Source organism: Grammomys surdaster, unplaced genomic scaffold (genome assembly GCF_004785775.1).
Source record: "Grammomys surdaster isolate TR1022 unplaced genomic scaffold, NIH_TR_1.0 183, whole genome shotgun sequence".
In the NCBI taxonomy this organism is placed as follows: domain Eukaryota; kingdom Metazoa; phylum Chordata; class Mammalia; order Rodentia; family Muridae; genus Grammomys; species Grammomys surdaster.
The window spans coordinates 3,647,164-3,671,213 of record NW_021604628.1 but is presented as its reverse complement, the minus strand read 5'-3'; the positions used below and the strand labels follow the sequence as shown (position 1 = coordinate 3,671,213).

At 51.2% G+C, this 24,050-nt stretch overlaps 2 protein-coding genes across 16 annotated transcripts in view; one reads left to right on the top strand and one right to left on the bottom strand.

The window, feature by feature from the left end:
- Aire (autoimmune regulator) overlaps positions 1–3,511 on the bottom strand; it is a 13,321-nt gene extending 9,810 nt beyond the window's left edge. For 6 of the 12 annotated variants that reach the window (XM_028767850.1, XM_028767855.1, XM_028767859.1 and 3 more), the window contains exons 1-6: positions 3,297–3,511; positions 2,812–2,986; positions 2,428–2,583; positions 1,994–2,068; positions 1,432–1,545; positions 20–168 (exon numbers count right to left, since the gene is read on the bottom strand). In XM_028767850.1, coding sequence (XP_028623683.1) covers positions 20–168; positions 1,432–1,545; positions 1,994–2,068; positions 2,428–2,583; positions 2,812–2,986; positions 3,297–3,431 — 804 coding nt within the window. In that variant the 5' untranslated portion in view covers positions 3,432–3,511. The remainder of the gene's footprint in view (positions 1–19; positions 169–1,431; positions 1,546–1,993; positions 2,069–2,427; positions 2,584–2,811; positions 2,987–3,296) is intronic. The other 6 variants (XM_028767853.1, XM_028767857.1, XM_028767861.1 and 3 more) reach the window with 1 other exon arrangement.
- Positions 2,200–24,050, top strand: Dnmt3l (DNA methyltransferase 3 like). 4 transcript variants are annotated; one of them, XM_028767863.1, is made up of 14 exons: positions 2,200–2,301; positions 6,167–6,286; positions 10,512–10,700; positions 11,098–11,187; positions 11,429–11,473; positions 12,405–12,484; positions 12,569–12,681; positions 13,274–13,445; positions 15,038–15,125; positions 16,067–16,161; positions 17,883–17,958; positions 18,560–18,699; positions 19,982–20,067; positions 23,610–24,050. In XM_028767863.1, exons 3-14 carry the CDS (start codon positions 10,580–10,582, stop codon positions 23,767–23,769), a joined length of 1,266 nt encoding a protein of 421 aa, XP_028623696.1. In that variant the 5' UTR covers positions 2,200–2,301; positions 6,167–6,286; positions 10,512–10,579; the 3' UTR covers positions 23,770–24,050. The 4 variants fall into 4 exon arrangements, with proteins under 4 accessions (XP_028623696.1, XP_028623697.1, XP_028623698.1 ...); XM_028767864.1 differs by lacking the exons at positions 2,200–2,301; positions 6,167–6,286 and having other exon boundaries at positions 10,479–10,700; XM_028767865.1 differs by lacking the exons at positions 2,200–2,301; positions 6,167–6,286; positions 10,512–10,700; ... (5 more) ...; positions 15,038–15,125; positions 16,067–16,161 and adding exons at positions 16,438–16,805; positions 17,455–17,787.

Sequence of the window (24,050 nt, the reverse complement as noted above, 5' to 3'; positions counted from 1 at the left end):
CATGTTGGGTAAAGCTTACAGGTATAGTGGCCTGGGTTCCCTTCGCTCGGACCACTGGCTTTAGGCTGCTACCGCTTCGGGCCTTGTTCTTCAAATTGCCACTGGAGTCTTCAAACTTGCTGGGTGTGTAAAACTCCCCCCCAACCTGGATGCACTTCTTGGAACCTCCTGGGAAAGAGGCAGACTAACTGAGCTCACAGTGGGGGTCTGGCAGAACTGGGGCTGTGTACAGTTAGGGATACTTTGCTAGGTACTGTACTAAGGTAAACAGTGTCCTTCCTCATAAGCTGAGAACAGGACCTTACTGGAAACGGGGTCTTTGGAGATAGAGTTAGTTAAGACGCTGTCATAGCCAGGCGTGGTGGCGCACGCCTTTAATCCCAGCACTTGGGAGGCAGAGGCAGCCGAATTTCTGAGTTTGAGGCTAGCCTGGTCTACAGAGTGAGTTCCAGGACAGCCAGGGCTACACAGAGAAACTATGTCTCGAAAAACCAAAAACAAACAAACAAACAAACAAGACAAGCAACCAACCAAACTGAAAAAAAAAAAAAAAAAACAAACAGAAACCCCAACAACAAAAAGATGTCATACTAGCCCTTAAATCCAATGTTCTTACAAAGAAAGGTGAAATCAGAGAGGCGTAGTCAGACAGGAGAAAGGCTATCCCCAGAAGTAAGTATTCCAACAGCAGCACTTCATGCTAAAGGCAACAGAAGGGACCCTCCAAAGCCCATGGAGGGATGAGTCCCTGCCCACACCTTGACTTTGGAATCTGTTGTTACAAGCCCAGGGGGGCTTTTTTGTTCTAATAACCCCAGAAGAGGAAGACAAGATTCTTAGGGCTGCTCTGACCAGGGCTGGCATCAGCTCCATGGACATCCTGGTTGTCCATGGCATCCAAGTCCAGTGTCCAGGATGGGGGAGATGCTACGGAGAAGATTCTGCAATGATGAGTGTGCCCGTCCCCAGCTCTGACCTGTTCATATAATCTGGGTGGTTGTATAAAGTGACCCTACTAGCTGACCAAGTGGGGAGGCAGTTGTGGGAGGAGGCTGGACAAAGAGTGAGAGTACTGGACAGGACATAGATGCCTGAGGCAGGGCAGTAGGATGTGGTGGGCTGTCTTGGGTGGGCAGTATGGTCCCCTGAAAGAATTGGAGCACACCGGAAAACTCAGGATGTTCCCTGTGATTAGCAGCACCCACTGTAGTGGAGGAGGTGGCATTCCATGGCTGAATGCGACCATGAACCACTGGCCTGACAAAAGAACCCCCCTCCCCAAGTAGGGGGCCTTCCACATCAGCACTGTACTACAAAGCCAGCAGACCTGCATGTGACACACTGGCTGGCCGTGGCCACAGCTGCCCTAGAAGTACTTCTTCCATTTTGAAAGCCTGGGTCTCCCTGGTAGCCTGCGTCCATAGCATTTACCTGACTCAAACACCTGCTGGATAACAATCCCTTCCACGGCCCCTCGTGTTCCCGGGACATCCCCGGAGGACATGGTTACAGCTCTCTGGACTGAAGCTGCCATGGTCTGAATTCCTGGAGAGGGTCCGACACAAATAGACGCACATGCATGAGCACGGGTCTGTGGGGACAGCAGTGTTGATTGTGTAGAGCCCCATGGTAGATTGATAAGAATCTCATGGTGGTGCGGGACCTGCCTTGTTCTGGGGCACAGAGTTCCTAGGCCATCTGGGGGTGAGGACCAGGAAGCACAGGTGTATGATGGGTAGTGGGTGGGTGTGGTCAAGGTCGGGCCCAGCTGATGAGCAAGGATTGTTTCCTCGTGGCTATGTTTCTGGGATGACTGGAAGGTTGGGGACATTAGAATGGGCATCGGTCTGGGAGGAAGACACCCAGGGCATTGTGGGTAGGAGACTGACAAGACAGTTGGATCTAAGGAGTCTCTGTCTTTCTCTGGCTTTGTCATCCAGCTGACGCCAATGGGATCAGATCCCCTTCAACTTCCACTCTTGGCCTCACTCACCATTTCCCAGTGGGAGGCGTTGGGACTCCAAATTGCCTTCTGGCTTCTTAGGGTGCTTGGCCTTTGGGTGGGAGCCTGTGAAGGGGAGGTGTTGATGGGTCCGGGGTATAAAATGAAGTTGGAGAGAGAGCACCTGGTAAGGGTCCTATCAAAGGTTCCCTGACTCCCTGAGGGCTCTTAAGCTGTGATGGGCTGTTTCCTTCTTCAACAGAAAGGAAATCAAAACCACCTGTCCGCCTCACCACCCAGGAACTCAGTCTCCAGGACAGCAAGAGGCTGAGAGGCTGTGGGCCTCCTCTGATGCTCAGGTCTGAACACTCAGAGATGACTCTGTAGCTCGGGTAGGCTGGCCCTGGGGTAGTGTCAGTAAGACAGAGAGGCTCCTGAGAGCCTCCGGGAGGGCCCAGCAACCCTGGTTAGCTCCTTTTGAGTACCTGGGCTGGAGAGGCTCTTTGAGGCCGGAGTTGCTGGTGGGATGGCTCGAGGCTCCTCCAGTGCTCTTCTCTTGGTGGGGGGTCTAGGTGGCTGTACCGAGGGCTTGGGACCAGCAAGGGGCTTCCTCCCTTTCCGGGGCTGGCTAAGGTCCACATCTGCAGCTCAAGGGACAGGAACAATGGTCCTGTCTTAAAGCCTTATCTTCAGGGTGAGCTCTAGAACAGGGAACTCTTGAGGAAGAGAGAGAGCAGACTTCTGCCCTGTGCCTCTTAGGATCTGCCCAGGTTCTAGTGGTTCCCTTAAAACATGTCCCGACTTATCTCCGTAATCCCAATGCTACCCATTGGCTGAGAGCATCAGCGCCAGCCTCAGCACGGGCCCACCTTTTGGGAAGCCGTCCAGGATGGTATGCAGACGGCTGTACCGCTCCAGATTGTAGTCCTTAAAGAGAACCCTCCAGAAATCCAGGATGGCCCCACTGTCCCGGGTCAGGAGCCAGGACAGCAGGGCGTAGAAGGCCTGGGAGCAGCCTTCCTTCTCCTTCAGCCGAAGTGTCTCCTGTAGTGACAGCATCGGGGGCTACCTGTGCATACCATTTCTCTAGCCCCTGCTGCCTCTTTGGGAGAAGGGAGACCTGCCTATTCTTGCCAATCCCTGGACCCAGGAAGTCGGGGTGCACAGAGTCAGGGAACTCACCTGAAATTGACCTGGAGAGGTCTCCTGAGGAGGGGCTTTGGACTACTCCTTGGCTGGTAGGGGGAGGGTGTGGGTATAGTATGGGTGTTGGCAAAGGTTGGAACGGATCACCTAGTCTGTGGGTAGAGGAGTGGGGAGACTGAGAAGCGCCGGGGGCGGGGCAGGAGCCCACCTGGAACTTGTCCTCGGGGACCACGTCGTGGTCGGCTAGAGCATGCAGCAGCGGAAAGGCGCTGTCTATGGCCACTGCGATCTCGGTGCGGTGCAGCCTCAGCAGGCGGCGCAGCGTCCCATCCCCACCGGCCATCCTCCCGACGGGGCTGCGCTTTGGCGCCCCCTGCTGGTCCCCGCGCGCTTGCGTTCCCTTCTCCCTTCCATGGGTATCTTGGTGCTATATATACCGGGAGGCGGTGAGCATATCTACTTATTGACCAGCCGTGAAAAGGTGACGTTTGTCTTACTCAGCGACTCTGATATACTTTCAACCAGGAAAGAGCAGAGGCTGCTGTTTAGCCTGGAGCCAATCAGGGCCCAGCATCCGAAGGCAAGAATAGAGACTGCCCTACCGCTGGGTTAGGAGGCTCTGGTATACTTCCCTGTGCCATCCAGGGCAGCTGCCTGGGTCCAGAGTAGAGAAAGTGGGAAATTTGCCCCGCCAGTCTTCCTACAGAGGATCTGTTTATGGGTTAAAACCCAGAACTAGCTGGGAAGATGGCTCTGTGGAAAAATTGCCTACCAGGTAAACCTGAGTCAGGCCAATGCTGGGGAGGCAGAGGCAGGAGCTCACTGACCAGGCAACTAGCTGAATGGATAAGCTAAAGGTTCAGGGATAGAATCTGCCTCAAAAAATTAGGTGAAAAGCTGGGTGGCTCACGCCTTTAGTGCCAGCACTAGAGAGGCAGAGGCAGGAGGATCTCTGTAAGTTTGAGGCCAGCTTAGTCTAAAAAGTGAGTTCCAGGACAGCCAGGGATACACAGGGAAAAACCCTACACAGAGAAACAGAATTTAAAAAAAAAAAAAAGGTTAGTTGAAGAACAATTGAAAAACACACCCTATATTAACCTCTAGTTCCATACACCACAAGTGCATACACAAGCAAGAGTGTACACACACACACACACACACACACACACAGAGAGAGAGAGAGAGAGAGAGAGAGAGAGAGAGACAGAGAGAGACAGAGAGAGAGAACAAGAACTTAAAAAGAGACAGACTAGAAAGATGGCTCAAGGATAACAGTGCATGTTGCTCTTGCAGAGAACCTGGGTTTGTTTCTCAAACATCCACAGGATGGCTCACAGCGTTTGTAACTTCAGTTCCAGGGGCTCTGACGCCCCCTTTGGCGTCTACTGACACTGCATGGATGTGGTGACCAAATACACAGGCAAGCAAGCCGCTCATACACATAAAAGAAAACAATAAAACTAAAATAACTGGGAGAGGGGGAGAGGGAAGAGGAGGGAGGAAACAAAATAGTGCTTCTAGCCACACCCTGGCTGTCCAGATGTGCTGGCCACAATAGGAAACCTCTGTACTTGGCTGGACAGTGGACCCAGCTGGGAACCCCCATCTGTCCTGGGCTGAGGCTGGAGGAGTGGGATGGGAGATTTTAGCAGGAGGGGATGTCCACCCTGTGTGCTGGCGAGAAGAAGGGACACATAGCCTACCTCTGGGCTCAGAGGTGGCCAGCACACTGAACTAAGGGTGTGTCAGATAGTGTACAACAGGAAGGGGCAAGAAGGCAGAGAACCTGTAGATCATGGCTATGACCCTTTAATACCCTCATGTTGTGGTGACCCCTCCCCTGCTATATAAAATTATTTCACTGCTACTTCTTCTTCTTCTTCTTTTTTTTTTTTTTTTGGTTTTTCGAGACAGGGTTTCTCTGTGTAGCCCTGGCTGTCCTGGAACTCACTCTGTAGACCAGGCTGGCCTCGAACTCTCGAACTCAAAGATCCACCTGCCTCTGCCTCCCAAGTGCTGGGATTAAAGGTGTGCGCCACCACCGCCCAGCTTCACCGCTACTTCATAACTGTAATTTTGCTACTGTTATGAATCGTAATATAAACATCGGATACACAGGATATCTGATAGGTGACCCCTGTGAAAGGATTGTTCAAACCCCCAAAGGGGTCGTGACTCACAGGTTGAGAACCACTGCCCTAGACAGCTGGCCCTGGACCATGCAAGTTCCCGTCTTGTTCCCCTCATAGTCCAAGGAGCGCTTTCAGGATTCACGACAGAGACCAGAGGGTAGTGTAGCCTGAAAGATAGGGCCTCCGAGCAAATCAGGATGCTGTCCCGGAGGCAGATGGGAAAGGATACAGAGGTGGGCATGAGTAGAAATTGTGCCCCCAGCAAGGTGAGAGTTTACAGCTGCAAGTGGCCTGGGAGATGACAAGCTTTTAGAGTAAAGTGTGGTCAGGTCTGTGCCAGGGGTCGCCAATATGAGTGCTAACAGTTGAACAGAAGCCAGTGGTACGACCAGTTAGCATAGCACTGGGCTATGTGTTATGCTGAGAGGAGAGCTCAGGCAGCACACACCACTGATTCAGTGAGCAGCATTGCTCTGTGTTCTCACAGAGGTGGCCGCCAGAAAACCACGCATGTGTGTGGCCGGTCCTGGCCTTGGTCTCTGCTGGATTCTCCTACCTCCTATCTCAGGGTCCCCCTGAGAGTTCCCCGTGTGCTGAGATTGTTCTCCACTTAGTGGTATGTGTTGGGGGGATCAGGCAGGAAAAGAGAGGGTGCAGTATCAGTATTGAGAGTAGGTAAGGGGGTTCCGCACGGGGACCCGGGGCGGGGGGGGGGGGGATGAAGGGAGAGCTTCATTGTGAAGGGTGAGTCACTTCAGAGCTAGTGTGTGTGTGTATTTGTGTGTGTGTGTGTGTATGTAGCAAGATAAGCAGAAGAGAATGTTCTAAAGGTATTGAATGGGGAGCAGGGTCCTCCCATTGTCCATCACCGGACTCTAAGTTATCATCATAGCACCTTTGGAAGTGACTATGGGGGCTGCTAACATCCGCACCATTCCTCCCACAGATACTGAGAAGGAAGTGTCGGGTGATGCCAAAATGGGCATGTGCTCCCTGAGAGACAACACCTCTTCCTTGTCCTCAGAGGAGGCTGCTGCTCACCGTCCTCTCCCGCTGTCTCTGGCAGGTATGTGTTTACTATAGAGACATTAACTCCAGCCCCCGCTGTAAACCCAGCACCTAACAAACATGACTCCTGCTGTCCAGAGCACCGAGGTTCCTCACTGAAGTGGTGGAGTGGACACAGGCCTGAGTCTCTTGGTCCCTGTTCACACCTTGTCAAGGTCTTAAGAGCACAAAGGGTACTCATGGAGTCTCTGAGTCCACCAGCTCCAGAATACACACATTAGGTACCCAGGATGGGTACTCAAGATGCTAGAGGCACTTCAGGTACCTTTGGGTGATCAGATACTGATCCTGTAGTGGCTTAGCCAGCCCTTTGCTTAGTAGGATTACTATCCTAACGTGATGCCTGTAGCCTGGGGTATTCTCCCCAGTTAGGGGCTTCTCCTCAGATGGGGATTTCTCTGCCAAAGGCAATGGATAAAGAAGAACTAAAAACTTCAGCGTAAGACCAAAGTCTGCCCTGAACCCGACCCAGAGCACCCACCGTTGGCTGAGCACCGACTGTTACAGGCAGGCGTCCCCCAGCCTCTGACGGGAGAGCAACAGAAAGACTCCTGTAGAATTTTGGACTTTCCACCACACGTGGGGGTTTCCATGATAGTTCACACCTGCAGGTGGTCTGTAGCTGCTATACTTAGGAGGAGGTGGCCTGGGTGACCCACACCTGCACAGGAGCCCAGAGTAGGGCTATGCTTCATGTCTTCAGAGGCCCCAGCGTGTGGGCTATGTCCATGATCCTCAAATATCCTTACCCTCAGAGAGGTTGACCACAGCATGGGGGCTAGCCTAGGGCAGCTACTCCACCTTACAGAGGCACAGAGAACAAACAATGTGGTAGCCTAGGTTAGGGCTGAAAGGAGCTCTGAGAGTTCTGGGCAGGGAAAAATGGAAAGCACCAAACCATCCTGAGCCGAGGTGGAGTGGAGTCAGACACTGGTGTTGTGTCTCGGGGTAGAGACCTGCTGGGGGGCTGCCACAGGCCTGGCAGATCTGTACGCCAAGCCTGTGCTTTGGAAGCCAACAATGCCCGCGTGTTAACTTTAGGTCAGAACTGGCAACATAATAAAAAATATTTCCAATACCAGCAAAAATGATCAAACAGCCAGAAAATTCTCACAACCAGGAAGTTCTTTGTTCATTTTTTTTGTTGTTGCTGTTATTTGATTTTTTTTGGGGGGGATTGGAGGTTGGGGTCTTATAGAGCCCAGGCTGGCCTGGAAATCGCTACGTAGCCAAGGATGGCCTTAAACTTCTGATCCTCCTGCCTTGACTTCTGGAGTGATAGGAGAGCAGGCATGTGCCACCACACCCAATGTGTACAGTGCTGGGACTGAACCCAGGGCCAGCGGCCTGACAGACATCTCTAGCTGAGCTGTAGCTAAAGTCCTGTTTCCAATGGAATCCCACAGTGTAGTCCAGTCTGGTCTTGACTCCTGTGCCCCAACCATGGGCCTGTTTCTGCTTCCTAAGTAGTTGGACCACAGAGTCTGGCCAGAACTCACATTTTCACAGAAGAAATGGAAGGGCATAGCACTGCCTGGATTTAGCATCTTAAAGGCCCAGCGGTTTCTTAACTTAGACTATAAAAGAGTTACAGCTAAACTATCATTGAACACTAGTCCTCGGCGAGAGCAGTAAGTGTTCTTACTTAACTGCTGAGCCATCTCTCCAGCCTCAACACAGAAAAGGAGTGTGTGTGTGTGTGTGTGTGCTCACGTGTGTGTTTGGAGGTCAGAGGACAGCATGAGGAAGTTGGTTCTTTCTTTCGCCCGTGTGGCTGGGGGAGGGGCGTCAGGCACCTTTCCCCACCGAGAGCCATCTTGTTGGGGTTTTTGGTTGTTGTTGTTTTTCTGTTTTTTTTTTTTGGTTTTTTGAGACAGGGTTTCTCTGTGTAGCCCTGGCTGTCCTGGAACTCACTCTGTAGACCAGGCATAGCCTGGAACTCAGAAATCCACCTGCCTCTGCCTCCCAAGTGCTGGGACTAAAGGCGTGCGCCACCACTGCCAGGCGGTTGTTTTTTCCCTTCTTCACAACTTGACTAATAAGTACACCATGCCAGGCAAGTGCACAAGTACACATATATACTCAAATAAATATAATAATTTAAAAAACCCAACAGGTCTCTCTTAATAAAACTGCAAAACCACCATTAAAAGGCATTAGTGATATCGGGTGTGTTGTCTTAGACCTGTAATCCCACAGCTCAGTAGGCAGAGGCAGGATTGCCAGGAGTCTAAGGTCAGCCTAGGCTATGTAGGACAGCCTGGGCTACAGAGCAAGGTCCAATCTTAAACAAACAAACAAGGCTGGGTGTGGTAGCACATGCCTTTAATTCCAACCCTTGGGAAGCACAGGCGGCTGGATCTCTGTGAATTCCAGGCCACCCAGCCTGCTGAATACAATGAGACTTGTCTCAAAAAAAAAAAAAGGCATTAAAATATTCCTAACATTTACATGAGAATGATAGTATCTTTAACAAAAAGAACCTTCAAATCAGTAAGAAACAGACTACAGACTACGAAGAGGGCCGCCAACCTCTCGCAGGCTGGGCATTTAAAAAAAAAAAAATCAAATGATTCCCGGAAATTGTGGTGCACGCCCTTAATCCCAGCACTCCGGAGGCAGAGGCAGACTGATCTCTGAGGGGCCAGTCTGGACTACAGATTGAGTTCCTTGGCTATACAAAGAAACCTTGTCTCTGAAGTGGGGGGTTAGGTGAGGGGAGAGGGGAAGGAAGCAACCCAAATGTTAACAATAAACCAAAGTCTGGCGACAAAACTCGGTGGCAGCCTGCTGTCCCAGGGCCACACCCTTCGGTCAGGTGGTTCCTAACCTGGGATCTCAGCACCATCTAGGTGGGAGAGGGAAACTCAAAGTCATTTTTGATTACCTAGTGAATTCCAGATCAGCCTGGGATAAGTGAAACCTTAACCAAAGCGGGAAGGAAAAAAAAAAAGAGAGAGAGATAAGAAGAGAAAAAGTAGAAGACCAGGAAAAACCGGTGCAGAGGGATTTTTAACTGGTTACAGCCCTCAGCTGCAGGCAGAGGTGTAAATGGCGGAAGTGTGTAGCTTCTACCAAATATCAAAACAGATGGTTTCTCCAGTTTCATACACAGTGGTCTTCGGTGTGCAGTGAGATGTAAGAGTCCTCTAGCAAACCGGGTAAACGCCATGTCTCAGGTCCCCTATTCCTTTAACACTGAAATTCGAACAAGGGACCTGGCTCTCTCCCGCAACCTGCCCAGCCTCTCTTTAGTTCTTCACCTCACAGGACTTGGCCGCTGTGGCGCTGGGCCGGATCACTGGGCTGAGGTGAGCGGCCAGGTGTTTCTACTGTCCAGTGACTTCCATGCTGACCCTTGTGTCAGTCAGCGGCCCTGCCAGTCGAAGCCTGGAATCAGAGGAGCTATGTCCCAGTGTTTCCCACATCTTGACCCGCCATTAAAACTGCTGGTGGATTAGACCAGCCACTGTGGTATCCTGGAAGGGATGATTGACCATGAAAAAGTTTGCTTTTTAGACCAGGTAGGAAGGATTATTGATTTACTTTCCAATTATTGAAGTACTTTCCAAGAGGTTGGCAGGTCTTCCTTCCAGTGACCCACAGGCACAACGACACCCTCGTGGTCCTAGACATTTTACTCTGCTCTCCATCTTGTCTCCACCCAAGGCTCTCTTCCTACCCCTCCCCCACCCTTTGTCATTTGCTCCCTTGTCCTACCCATCCCCCCTCTCACACACACAATCAGGAACCCTACCTCCCAGCTCCCTAACCTCAATGGGTGAGGCCCAGAGCCTCTCTTCTCCCACCCCTACCCCACTTCAGCTCTGAACCCTACAGAATCCATAACCCCTGCTCTGAATTCTCTCTCTCTCCCTCCTCCACCCTTTCCCGAACCCCTCTCCCACTCACAAGGCTTCCTAAGCTCCTTCAGCCCCGCCCCCAACCAACCACCCCACCCCCACTCACCCCACCCCCACACCTCCCCTCACGTGCTGGGCTCCTTAAGACCCGCCCCTGAGTGCCTGCCCCCACACCCTCAGCCCCGCCATCCCAGGCCCTCATAGGCTCCAGCCAGTATTACGTCTCATCCCTACCTACCTTAAGGTCCCTTTTAACCAGCCCTCTCTCTCCCTGCCCAAATTCCCTCCTCTCTCTCTCTCTCTCTCTCTCTCTCTCTCTCTCTCTCTCTCTCTCTCTCTCTCTCTCTTTTCGCGTTTTAGGATTCTGACGACCCTGCTGACACACCCGCCATCCCTTGGACATAGACCCTTCTAGCAGATTACTGTCAATGGGCTCCCGGGAGACACCTTCTTCTTGCTCGAAGGCCCTCGAAACCTTGAACCTGGAGACTTCGGACAGCTCTAGCCCTGACCCTGAGAGTCCTCTCGAAGAGCAATGGCTGGAATCCTGTGAGATCCTCAGGCCTTTTCCTTCCTTTCCCTCTCCTTTCTTCTTTGCCTCCCCTAACTCCACAGGGTCCTTTAGGGGTTCTGGATTGTCACTAAGAAAGCAGGAATATGGGTCCTGGACATTCAGCCAGGGGCAGAGGGAGGCAGGGCCACCTGAAAACATGTTGTCTAGGACTGAATGGATGAAGGGCACCCATAGGACACCCTCTCTCCTACCGGGTACCTCAAAGCCGATATTGTAGTCCCTAATCTCCAGTAGATGCGGAGATATCACCATGGCTTGGCTGGGTAGTTCCAGTGGCTCCCCTGACCCCTGTATTGACTACAGGTAGCTGTTTTCCTGCACATAACTTGTGTCCTTCTGAGGTCTCCCAGTAATGACTGCCTCTATCTCCAGCCCCAGACCCGGAGGAGGAGAACAGCATGAATGTGGGACCGGAAGATTCCAAGGAACCTCTGTCCCCTTCCTCACGTCCGACAGGCAGAGGTAAGGCCCTACCCAAGTAATGAATTTATCTCTTAGATGTGGCCCTTAGATTCAGGAAATGCATGGAATGTTCCTGTATCATTCAGGATGACACCCCACCCCCACCCCACAAGGGCAGGTACTCGGTGGGCTTCAAGTGGAAGAGTCCCAGTCACCTCAGAGGACGAGTTTGTTGTGCTTGTTCCAACGAGGAGCCCAGAGAGAGAAGAAGGGGTTTCTTTCTTATTTTTTTCTCTTGCAGAGGTCATCAGGTACGAAGTCAATGTGAACCAACGGAACATCGAAGGTAAGTTTGCACACTAACCTGTGACCCAGAAAAACAGTTGTCGCCCCCGCAAAAAAGACTTTCTTCAGCGTTCTTCAGCCATCCCAGAAAGTGGGGAACAATTCTAGTACCCATGAGATGTCCTCACCCCACTCCACCTCACCCCCACCCCCCACCCCCGCGCCACACTTGCGTATGACGTGTAGTTGAATTTTTTTTTTTTTTTTTTGTATATCTGGGCTGGACATCATGGCTCACACATGAATCCTCGAACTCAGGAGGCAGAGGCAGGAGGATCTCTGAGATTGAAGCCAGCCTGCTCTATAGAGCTAGTTCCAGGACAGCCAGGACTACACACACACACACACACACACACAAAACTTGTCTCCAACCCCCCCCATACTCCCCAAATTGTGTTTATATCAGCCACACTACCTTCTAATTTGAGACTAGGCTAAGTGTTCACTTATCTTGCCGGAAGCCCTGGGTTCTATTCCCAGTATCCTATAAACTGGGTGTGGTGACACACCCTGCAATCTCCGAATTCTGGAGGTAGAGGTGGAAGAACCAGACCACCCTAAGTGAAGCTGAAGTCAGCTTGAGATATGCTCGACTTTGTCAGAAAGAGAAAAGAGGAAAATAAATAAATATTTTTAATGGGCACTCCGCAGCTCCCTGGCCAATGATCTATTTCTCTGGATTGGCTGATTTGGGCGTCCTTGGGTTTCCATGGGTATTTTAACCTCACCATGCCAAGTCTGCAAAAAGCCATCTGGGATTTGGAGGTGGTCTACACACTTCATTTGGGGCATCTTGCTTTCTTTCCCGTTAAGTCTTCCGGTCTATGACCCTGCCCCATCCGTGCTGGGTCTTCCCACATCTCCCTCAGGATTTCCTGGTTGCTTTTGCTAAGCCTCCTCCCTGCTTTTTCCCCCCTCTGCGTTCTCTCTAGATATTTGCCTCTGCTGTGGGACTCTCGAGGTGTATGCTCAGCACCCCTTGTTTGAGGGGGGGATATGTGTCTCATGTAAGGTAAGCGGGGAGGTCATGGGACTGTCTGCACGTGGAACTGTGGAGGGAGACCACACACACAGCCTTTGCTTGCTCCCTGCTCAGGACAAGTTCCTGGAGAGCCTCTTCCTGTATGATGAGGATGGCCACCAGAGCTACTGCACCATCTGCTGCTCGGGGGGTACCCTGTTCATCTGTGAGAGCCCTGACTGTACCAGGTGAGGCAGGGCCCAACTTCCTATTGTTCCTAGTCCCCCAAAACATGGAAGGCGGGTGGTGAAGGATACATATCTGGGATGTGCTCTTCATGAACACAACAGCCATTTTCTCTGTCTTTACACAATATGGCGGGTCCAGGGCACAGGCAGCTCATTTACCCTCGGTTAAGTCACCATCCTGAGCTCCATACATGCTGGTCCCCCGCCCTGTCCTTTTGGACATCTTCCTCTTTATAGTCCTGACTTCTAAGCATCCCCTTCCCAGGCAGCTACTCCTTCCCGGCCAGCTGCTCCTTCCCTGCCAGCTGCTCCTGTACATCTTTTTTCTCAGAGCCCTTAAAATGCACACAGACTTCCAAGTTGTGGAAAAACTAAAGGGTTTTGAAGTCCACCATTGCTAGCACAACCACCTCACGTATTCTGTTGCCGAGTCCCTTTCCCAGCCTGCAGCCAGCCCCACCCACCCGGCACTAAGAGCAAAGCAAGAGAGAGAGAAACAGATCCTTCTTTCCCCAACAAGGTGCTGGCCTGGCTTGCGGTCCCCTGATGGCAGCATGACTTGGGTCACGGTGGTTTTTCGGTTCTACTCTAGATGCTACTGCTTTGAGTGTGTGGACATCCTGGTGGGCCCCGGGACCTCAGAGCGGATCAATGCCATGGCCTGCTGGGTTTGCTTCCTGTGCCTGCCTTTCTCTCAGAGCGGACTGCTGCAGAGGCGCAAGAAGTGGCGTCAGCAGCTGAAGGCCTTCCATGATCGAGAGGGGGTAAGGACAACCGGTGTGGGGGAGGGGCTGCAGGCTGCATGCTAACAAGTGTGCACATCACTGGACGAGGCTTTGCCTTAATGCCCCTTGATATTTTCCTATTGGAGAGCAGGTGTCACTGGTTTTTAGTGATAGGAGCTCAGGTAGCCCAGGCTGGCCACAAACTCACTATGTAGCCCAGGATGGCCTTGAGTTCCTGATTCTCTGCTTCTACCAAGTGCTAAGACTACAGGCACCATATTTATAAGGACTGAACCCAAAGTCCTGGGTTTAACACAAGCTTTTTTTTTCTTGTCAGTTTTTCGAGACAGAGTTTCTTTGTATAGCCCTGACTGTCCTGGAACTAGCTCTGTAGACTAGGTTGGCTTTGAACTCACAGAGATCTGCCTGCCTCTGCCTCACGAGTGCTGGGAATAAAAGCCTGTGCTACTGCTGTCCTGGCTCCACAAATTTTTGACCAACTGAGTTACACCCTTAGTCATTAATCTTTCTTAAAAGCCTAGGGATGGGCTGGAGAGATGGCTCAGTGGTTAAGAGCACTGACTGCTCTTCCAGAGGTTCTGAGTTCAATTCCCAGCAACCACATGGTGGCTCACAACCATCTGTAGTGGTCATCTGATGCTGTCTTCTGCTGTGTCTAAAGACAGTGACAGTATAACCACATATATGTAATAAATCTTAAAAGAAAAAGCCTAGGGGTGGTTACTGGTCACAAGTAGGACAGGAGCTCCCTTTCCACAGACACCTAAGTTCATCACACTGACTTGAATGTTTAACCAACACAACATTCCCTTGTGTAGCCTTGGCTGCAGTCCCCTGGGTGAAACCCAGAGGTGGCAAACCACTCAAAGGTACAGAAGACTTAACCTCCTGAGGGAAGAACTGAAGTCTTTCCTTCCCTAGATGACAGCCAAGGTCATAAGCCAGGAACCTGCAAACACAACCTGATTTGGAAGTGGAGTCTCTGAGGTGTCACCTTAGCTGAGTTTGAGATGAGAGAGCATTTGGATTGACATAGATACTGCATGAAATGGAGGGTGCCCTTGTAAGAGATAGAGTTTTGGGGGTGAGGGGAGATTGAGATACACAGGAAAAGACCATGTAGTCTTAGATGCTTTGGTTCCATAATGTCAGTGGCAGCCACTGTGTGCTGAGCCCAGCTGCTGAGAGAAGCCTGGGATGGTTCCCTGAAGTCTCAAAGGCTACCAGCCTTGGTGTTCCCTGGATTCCAGACTCTGTGGGCTATGGGTGTGGTTTTGCTCTCCTGGAGTCCTAGGAGACCTTATATAGTTGTCTTCTGAGGGGAATCCTTTATCTTCTAACTTCAGACAAACCCTGCCTCCCTTTGTAGATCTGTGGGGGTCCAGGCAAGATACCTAGACTTGGGGAGTGGGTAGATTCGGCTTCAAGAGAGGGATGGACAGCACTGGTCACAACAGGGCCAGCCAGGCCTTGGCAAACGAGTCCCAGATGGCTCTCAGTTGAGTCCTTAGCATCTAGGGGTCACTTAACTCTTGACACCGCTCAATGGGCAACCAGCACGCATCCTCTTGTCTTTCTCTCTTTTCCTTTTTCCTCTGCTTCTTTTCCAGGCAAGCCCTATGGAGATATACAAGACAGTGTCTGCATGGAAGAGACAGCCAGTGAGGGTGCTGAGCCTTTTTGGGAATATTGATAAAGGTAAGTACAGTCATCAAAAAAATGACTCTCCAGAAGAGGGGATAGGAGGGCCCCAGAGTGTTCTGGTGTCTTCTGCCTGGCCGTTAGGATAACGCTGCACATCTGAGACTTGACGCAGGGATTGATGGTAGAAAACCTCTTCCTCAGACTCCTTGAGCTGAGAGAACTGAGTATCCCAGGAAAGCATGTGACTGCCAGAAAAAAAAAAAAAATCTGACTGTGTGCCCAAGCAAGCGGAAAGGTTAAAAGGGTTGGAGAACCTGGATCCACATAGGGACCTGGCTCCCCAAGAGGAGGAGGCAGGGATAGGGAGGGGCAAGCCTGCAAGGGTCCATGGGAATGGCTACTGGTGAGGAAGTAGCCTCTCATACTCACGTTCTCCCAGCCCCCCACCTTCCTGAACCTCCCAACCTGGCCACTTCTTCTCCTGGGATTCTGTCCCTCAGACTGTTCTGATCCCCGCTGTGCCCAGCAAGCACAGAGACCCTGAAGGTGCTTTGGTCTCTGGCTAAATCATATTGCACTTAAGATAGTATCGGAGTGTTCAATGATGATCCGACAATGTGTTTGTTACAAGTGCCCTATGTAATAGCTATAATTGTATCAGTATGCTTTAAGGGACACCTGGCTAGGGCTTGACTTGATCACGCTCTCATTCTCGGAGTCTGAGGGTAACCCACGCACTCTGTGGGTCCCCAGCCTGGCTGATTTGTCTAAGCAAGCCGGCGAGAGCATGGCTCCGAAGTGCCGGAGTTTTGCAACAAATTACTTCACTTTCATCAAGTAACGCTCAGGAAGTTTGCCGCTTGGTGTCTGCTGCTGAAATGATCAAGCTGTTAGTCCACGGCTGGGAGATTGCACTGTCCTAGATCCCCACTCTGGGGACAGAGCCCACATCTGCTGTATCCATCTTGTCTCTTCCCCCCTCCCTTCCCCCACAGAACTAAAGAGTTTGGGCTTTTTGGAAATCGGTTCTGATTCTGAGGGAGGAACACTGAAGTACGTGGAAGATGTCACGAATGTCGTGAGGAGAGACGTGAGTTGAGGCGGGAGGTGGGTGGGCTACTGGGCCCTCTGTAGTAGCTAGCCTAGCGGAAGGGACAAAAAACCTTGGGGGATAGGGTAGGGTATGCAGGGTGCTGCATATTGTTAGAGGTCTCCAGACCAGCATGGGGTCCTGGTTGGAGCCAGCCCGGATACAATCACACACACCCCCCCATTCTACTCCCTATCTTCCCCCACTCACTACCCCCTCCCCCCACCAACACCTCACAGTGGGAGGTGGGAACAGAATGCTTCTCTGGCCTTTGCATAGCCCTCAGCCTTGATCAGGGCAAGCAGCCAAACATCTTGAAATCCACGTGGCTGGTTTCTGCTGCCTATGACTGGGCGGAGGGGGCTCAACCCCACCCTACTCGCTCACAGTTGCAAGTCTTGAGCTGAGTGGCAGGCAGTTGTCTGGAAACATCTTCCAAACACCAATTTGGTGCTGTCTTGACCCTGTGGTGGGACCTCCTCTCCTCCCCCTGTGGGCTTGCAGGCAGGGTACCAGTGCATTAGGGTCTAGTTATACAGCCATTTGGAGTATGGGTCTTTAACCCAGAATTCTACCCACTTCTTCTGGCTAGACCCCAGCCAGTCATTGCCCTGTTAGGATCCTAGGTGCACATCAGATATCAGGTAAAGAAGTTGGGGCCCAGAGGAAGAACTCAAGAGCCATCTGGGTGGCAGCCCATTACTCTGAGAGAAATGGGAGGGTCCGAGAAAGTGGGAGCCTAGTCTAGATTGGGGACCCACTTATGGACATTTCAGGAACTTTTTCTTTTCTTTTTGTTTGTTTGTTTGTTTGTTTTTGTTTTTCAAGACAGGGTTTCTCTGTAGAGCCCTGGCTGTCCTGGAACTCACGCTGTAAACCAGGCTGGCCTCGAACTCAGAAATCCGCCTGCCTCTGCCTCCCAAATGCTAGGATTAAAGGCGTGCGCCACTACCGCCCGGCTCAGGAACTTTTTCTTAAGAGAATGTCCAGGGCTAGCCAAGTAGTGGTGGTGCACGCCTTTGATGCATCCCAGCATTCAGAAGGCAGAGGCAGGCGGATCTGTGAGTTCTGGGCCAGCCTGATCTATAGAGCAAGCCAGGGTTACACAGATAGACCCTGTCTTGAACCTAGAGGGGGAGATGGTTGAGGGAGAAGGAAGGTCCAGGATTAGAGGAGCCATTATTGACGCAGGGAATCTCTGGGCTCTGGACCTTGGACTGCTTGTACAAACAGAAGGCTCTTGCTTGTCTGTCCTTGAGGCTAGTTCTTTCTTTCATCCTCTTACTTGACCAGGAAGTGACCCCGTCTGCTAACTAAGTGGGGATTGTTTATGGCCACCACACAGTGTCCACCCTGCTGTCTGCTCCCAGCTGCTGGGATCTCTGCATAGCCAGTGATTTCCCAGAAGGCTATGGGAATCCTTTAGGCTAAATGAGTTTATGTGCTCCCTCCAAGACTGGGCTTTTTTAAAGAGCAACAGTTATCCGAGAAAGAATCTGAGATATGGAATGCTCTCAGGCTACCTCTGTATGGGCTTGTCCTGAGAGTCAGTCCTGTGTAGGTGTCGCTGCCTATGTGGGCCCCAAGGCTCAACTAGGAGGTCTGTCTGGGTCATTCATCCACAAGGTATATCACTGGGGGGATGATTGGGTATAGAGGCCTTGATGCTGGTCACCAGTTGGGGAGTACTTGGCTTTCAACTAACTCTGTGTGTTCCCTAGGTGGAGAAATGGGGCCCCTTTGACCTGGTGTATGGCTCGACGAATCCCCTAGGCAACTCTTGTGACCGCTGTCCTGGTAAGTTTCAAGAAATGGGACTTTTTTTTTTTTTCATCTCTGGTCGCTTGAGAATCTTGTCTTCAACTCTTTCACCTCTACTCTGTCCTCTCTCCTGCCTCCCCACCCCCTCATGCCATCTTCAGCCTTCAGACAGGGCAGAAATCACTCTGCATTTTAAAACTAGCTTCCCTAGGCCCTTCCTTCCTCCTTCCTTCCTTTCTTTTTTCCTTCCTTCCTTCCTTTTTCTTTTTTTTAAAAAAAGGTTTATTTATTTTATTTATATGAATACACGGTGGCTAACTTCAGACACACCAGAAGAGGGCATCAGGTCCCATTACAAATGGTTGAGAGCCACCATGTGGTTGCTGGGAATTGAACTCAGGACCTCTGGAAGAGCAGCCAGTGCTCTTAACCCCTGAGCCATCTCTCCAGCCCCTTCCCTGGGCTCTTAACTGCCAGATGAACTTGCACATACTCAGTGTGCTGTTGGATGAGTTCTAGACTAAGGTGGATATTGGCTTTTCCATCTCCATAAAGGGAGAGCAGAGGTACCCAGTATTCACAGAGGTTGTCCTGGCCCTCCCCATATGAATCCATCTTCCCCCTGGTTCATTGGCAGGCTGGTACATGTTCCAATTCCACCGGATCCTGCAGTATGCGCGGCCTCGCCAAGACAGTCAGAAGCCCTTCTTCTGGATATTTATGGACAATCTGCTGCTGACTGAGGATGATCAAGTGACAACTGTCCGCTTCCTTCAGGTGAGGTGCACCTGGGGTAGGGGCTTAGCCTGTATCCGTGTCTGAAGACTCTCACTCCCGAGGTCTCTGCTGCGCTGATGTGCACAGGACTACAAGGACGTTGGGCACTGAGATACAGATTGCAGAGTTTCAGGAAAGACACTGGTCCTTACAGGGACACACAGCCTTGCAGGACAACCTCCCTCTCGGACACCACTCAGGGTACAATGTACAGTGTACAAGTCACAACCGTCTCAGACTGATGTCCCTTCCTCTTCACCTCTCAGCCTGCACACATGAGCATGTCTGCACACACACACACACACACACACACACACACACACACACACACGACCCACACAACACGCATGCGCACTCCATGCGCTCACAGGTACGTGAGCACTCACACTGAACAGTCTTCTCCTTCACTTGAACAATGACTCAGTGCTGCCACCTGGTCTCAGGGGTCAGTTCCCGCCAGTGCTGACTTAGCCCTAAGTCAGCGCTAGCTGCGGAGGGTGAGGTGTGACCAGTGAGGTATGACCGACTGTCTTGGATATAGAAGGTGAGAGATAGCGAGGCTCTGGAGGAACTCTGTCATGCCCTCAGCTCTGAGAACCAAGGTTGGGGACTTTGACCCACTATGGTTGTAGAGAAAGTGGGGACCCATTGGACCCCTGAGAATATACCTGTGTACCTCATAGGAAAAAAAAAAAGTCAATCAGGAATGAAAAAAGCCTCTGCCTATCAGCTCCTGTCTTCAGACACACCAGCAGAGGGCATCAGATCTCATTACAGATGGTTGTGAGCCACCATGTGGTTGCTGGGAATTGAACTCAAGACCTCTGGAAGAGCAGTCAGTGCTCTTAACTGCTGAGCCATCTCTCCAGCCCCTTATTGTTTTTTCAAGACAGGGTTTCTCTGGCGGGGAGCCCTGGTGACCCTGGAACTCATTCTGTAGACCAGGCTGGCCTCAAACTTAAGAGATCTACCTGCCTCTGCCTCCTGAATGCTCAGATTAAAGGCGTGTGCTGCCATTGGTCAGCGATTTTTCTGACTTTTCAGAGTTTTGGAAGTTACATTATCCTAGAACATAACCCATTTCAATGAAGTTTGAAAAAAAGTAATTTTATAGAGTTGATCAAAGTGATGCCCAGATTTTATTTCTTTGTAGTTATTTAAGGAAAAATGAAGACCGTGGAAGCATGGCCAGCTTAGATGACCTGTTGACTATGTGTGCCCCATGAGTGGAGATTGATTGCTTTTGTGTCATGCTGACCCACAGCCCCTTCTTCTCCCACAGACAGAGGCTGTGACCCTCCAGGATGTCCGTGGCAGAGTCCTCCAGAATGCTGTGAGGGTATGGAGCAACATTCCAGGACTGAAGAGGTATCTCCTCAGGGCAGGGGGGTATGGAACATTCAGAGGACACTGCTTTCTGGTAGAGCCAGGTGTGCACAGACCCATGTTCCACCTGACTGTGTCTGAGAAACCCCTTGTCTACCACAACTCTGGACACAGTAGTGGTCAGGTGGTCTCTGTGGACCTAGGGACACTCATCAGGATCACCCACTACCTCCTGATCGTGCCTCAGGACTGGCTAAGAGTTCCCTTGTTCTCAGGAGAAAGTCCAGACTCCTAGCCATGGGCCTAAGGGTTCTTTCTCAAACTGTTGCAGGCCAGTTATCCATCCCCCCAGCCTTCTGAAGCCCCCGCCCTGTGCATACTAAGACTCATAACCATTCATATGGTGACTCAACTCTCTAACACATTCACACACCCGCACACAGACACCCACTTGCTTACAGACATGCACAAGTGGATTGAGCCAGTTTTTGAACTCCTTCTTCTGAAACTGCTAAGTCGTGTCCTTTCCTGCCCTACACTTGAGTTTCTGGAAACTTCCCACCCACCTCTACCATCCTCCTGGCTCCTAGCCACTCTTGCCAGTCAGATACCACCAGGTTCCCTCACCTGGATGCTTCCAGGACTTGCTTGGGCTGAGGTGGTGTGGATGGGCTATGACTTTTTCCAAGCGTTCTTTTTGGAAGCTTCTGGGGTATAGTCTCCTGTCTGCAGCCCCTCCCGATAGATACTCTGGGACAGGGCAGAGCAGGAGTGGGATAGTGTGTGAGCTCAGCCACCTATCAAAGAAGCCAGGTTCCACTCCTGCCAACCGTGGGCCTGTCAGGTGTGGCTCACACAGGCCATCCGTAACAAACCTGCTTTAGAGGTAATCATCTCGGTCCAGCCAATCCTAGGACATGTGGCTGTTCCTCTCTTCCGCTGAGCTGCTCCCCATGGCAACCTGCCAGGGTTGGAGCTTGTAGGGACAACTTCTTTTCTTTTGTTCATTCTTTCGTTGCTGTTGTGGTTTGGTTTGTTTTTGTTTTTGTTTTTCCAAAGCAGGGTTTTTCTGTGTATCCCTGGCTGTCCTGGAACTTGTTCTGTCCAACTCAGAGATACACCCACTTCTGTCTTTTCAAGTGTTGGGGTTAAAGGCATGCAATATCACCCCTCACTCCACTCACCCCAACATTTTTCTGATTGAGATATCTGACACCATTGCTATCTTCAGACAGACTAGAAGAGGGCATCAGATCCCATTCCAGACGGTTGTGAGCCACTATGTGGTTGCTGGGAATTGAACTCAGGACCTCTGGAAGGGCAGTCAGTGCTCTTAACCACTGAGCCATCTCTCCAGCCCCGTTACCTGCCTCCGCCAAAGGAAGTTGAGGGTCATGTGCACCTGCACCTGGTCACTTGGGTCTTGAAGGAAACCGAAGGCTGTTTACTTTCAGGGTGACTTCATAGTGAGCTGAAGGACACTTGCCCTCTGAAGTAGGAATCTTCTTGCCATGGTCATGGACACTCATGCAATATCTGTCCCAGACAACCACTGTCCTGGGGTGAGGGGTGCACATGAAGGCAGGGTGGGGTGTAGGGAAACTGGATGACAGTGTATTCTGACATGCCTTTTTGTCTGCCCCAAAAGAGATGGTCCTTAACTCCACCAGGGGCTGGGCATACAGAAAGGGGATGCTAGGTATCACATCTACAAAGCTGGGGGACTCCAGGATGATTAAAAATTTTAAGAGCTGGAGCACTTGGTGTAAGCTGAGTTTATTGTGTCAGGCCTCCTGGGAACAGTACTCAAACTTGCAGGGTCTCACTGATTTGTTTTCCCATAATATTTTTTTTGTTTGTTTGTTTGTTTTTGAGACAGGGTTTCTCTGTGTAGCCCTGGTTGTCCTGGAACTCACTCTGTAGACCAGGCTGGCCTTGAACTCAGAAATCCGCCTGCCTCTGCCTCCCAAGTGCTGGGATTAAAGGCGTGCGCCACCACCACCCAGCTCCATAATTTTTTAAAATTCACATTACATCCCCATCGAAGCCCCCCCCCGTCCTCTTTTGCAAATTCTTCCCCCTATTAACTCCTTCCCTTCTCTCAGAGAAGGGGCAAGCCCTGCTTGGGTACCACCCCACCTTAGAACATCTAGTCCCAACAGGGTACATCTTCTTCCACTGAGGCCTAACCGGGCAGTCCAGGTAGGGGAAAGGGGATCCGATGGCAGGCAACAGAGTCAGAGATAGCCCCTACTCCAATTGTTAAGGGACCTATATAAAGACCACGCTGCACATCTGCTACAAAGGGGAGGGGCAAGGTCCAGCCTCTGGATGTTCTTTGGTGTTTCAGTCTCTGTGAGGGCCCATGGGTCCAGGTTAGTTGACTCTGTAGGTCTCCTTGTGATGCCTTTGACCCTTCTAGCTTGCTCAAGTCTACCCTTCTTTTCCACAAGACTCCCTGAGCTCTGCCTTACGTTTGGCTGTGGGTCTCTGCATCTGTTTCCATCCACTGCTGGATGAAGTCTCTTGGGAGACGGTTAATGCTAGGTTCCGAGTCTGCAAGCATAACAGAGTATCATTAATAGTGTCAGGCATTGGCTCTCTCCCATGGCATGGGTCTCAAGTTGTAGCAGTCGTTGGTTGGCCATTCCCTCAGTCTCTGCTCACTCTTTATCCCTGTGCATCTTGTAAGCAGGACAAGTTTTGGGGTTGAAGGTTTTGTGGGTGGGTTGATGCCCTCCCATCCTTCCACTGGTAGTCCTGCCTGGCTAGCTCACTGTTCTGCACCCTTACTTAACTCTGTGTGGGTCACTGCCTGGGATGGCTCACATCCCTTCCTGGCAGCTTCTAGGCTCTCTCTTCACACCAAAAAAGGGAACATGTTGGGCTGGATCAAAGATCACATGTCTCACTTGGGATGTGGTAGCACACATGTGTTTGCTTTTTTTTTTTTTTGAGACAGGGTTTCTCTGTGCATTTGCTTTTAATCCCAGCAGAAGCAGGTGGATCTCTCAGAGGTTTTAGGCCAGCCAGAGCCACAGTGAAACAGTCTCTTGAGAGAGACAGGAGATGGTGGGGAGCAATGGTTTGGTCTTTGGGAGCCCTGCCTGTTCCCAATCCATCCAGAGGCAGGGCCATTTCTTCCTTTGCTTCAAGATGTGGAGACCCTGGCAGGTCCTCCTGAGGGTCCCTAGAGACCACAGGCAACGCCTTCACCTTGTGGGGACCTCAAGGCTCTGTGTCCCCCCCACAACCATCACACATCACACACACAGACACACAGACACACACACACACAGAGACACACAGACACACACACACACACACACACACACACACACACACACACACACTCACACACATATCTCCAAGCGCCCCATCCAATGCTGCATTTCTGTTTTGTTTTTTCGAGACAGGGTTTCTCTGTATAGCCCTGGCTGTCCTGGAACTCACTCTGTAGACCAGGGTGGCCTCAAACTCAGAACTCCACCTGCCTCTGCCTCCCAAGTGCTGGGATTAAAGGCATGCGCCACCACCGCCCGGCCCAATGCTGCATTTCTAACAAGCGACTCTTTCCTTGATAGCAAGCACTCAGTCCTGACGCCAAAGGAAGAACAGTCTCTGCAAGCCCAAGTCAGAACCAGAAGCAAGCTGCCCACCCAGGTTAACCCCCTGGTGAAGACCTGCCTTCTCCCCCTGAGAGAGTACTTCAAGTGTTTTTCTCAGAATTCACTTCCTCTTTAGAAATGAATCACTGAACAATGAAAGTCTTTCCTAGAACCATGGCAGTTTTCTTCCTATGGTCTGTTCCTTCTGCAGGGTTTTCTCCTATTTGCTTGCTGGCCTTTGGGTTTCTCTCCCGTTTGATTCCCAAGATGCAGATGCCCCCCGTGCAGCTCACTGTGGGGGTGGGAGGCGCCCACGGCTCTGGACAAGATCCCGATGGGATAACCTGCCATGCTTCTCCAAAACTGTGTGTACCTGTTGTGACTTTTTTTCAAATATATCATAGGATTGTTTCTGGT

What these genes read in the sequence shown, in the direction of transcription:
- Dnmt3l (XM_028767863.1), top strand. Translation starts at nt 10,580, where the DNA reads ATGGGCTCCCGGGAGACACCTTCTTCTTGCTCGAAGGCCCTCGAAACC. An exon ending in AGAGCAATGGCTGGAATCCT is followed by an intron (nt 10,701 to 11,097) that starts GTGAGATCCTCA and finishes CTCTATCTCCAG; the next exon opens with CCCCAGACCCGGAGGAGGAG. An exon ending in CGAATGTCGTGAGGAGAGAC is followed by an intron (nt 16,162 to 17,882) that starts GTGAGTTGAGGC and finishes TGTGTTCCCTAG; the next exon opens with GTGGAGAAATGGGGCCCCTT.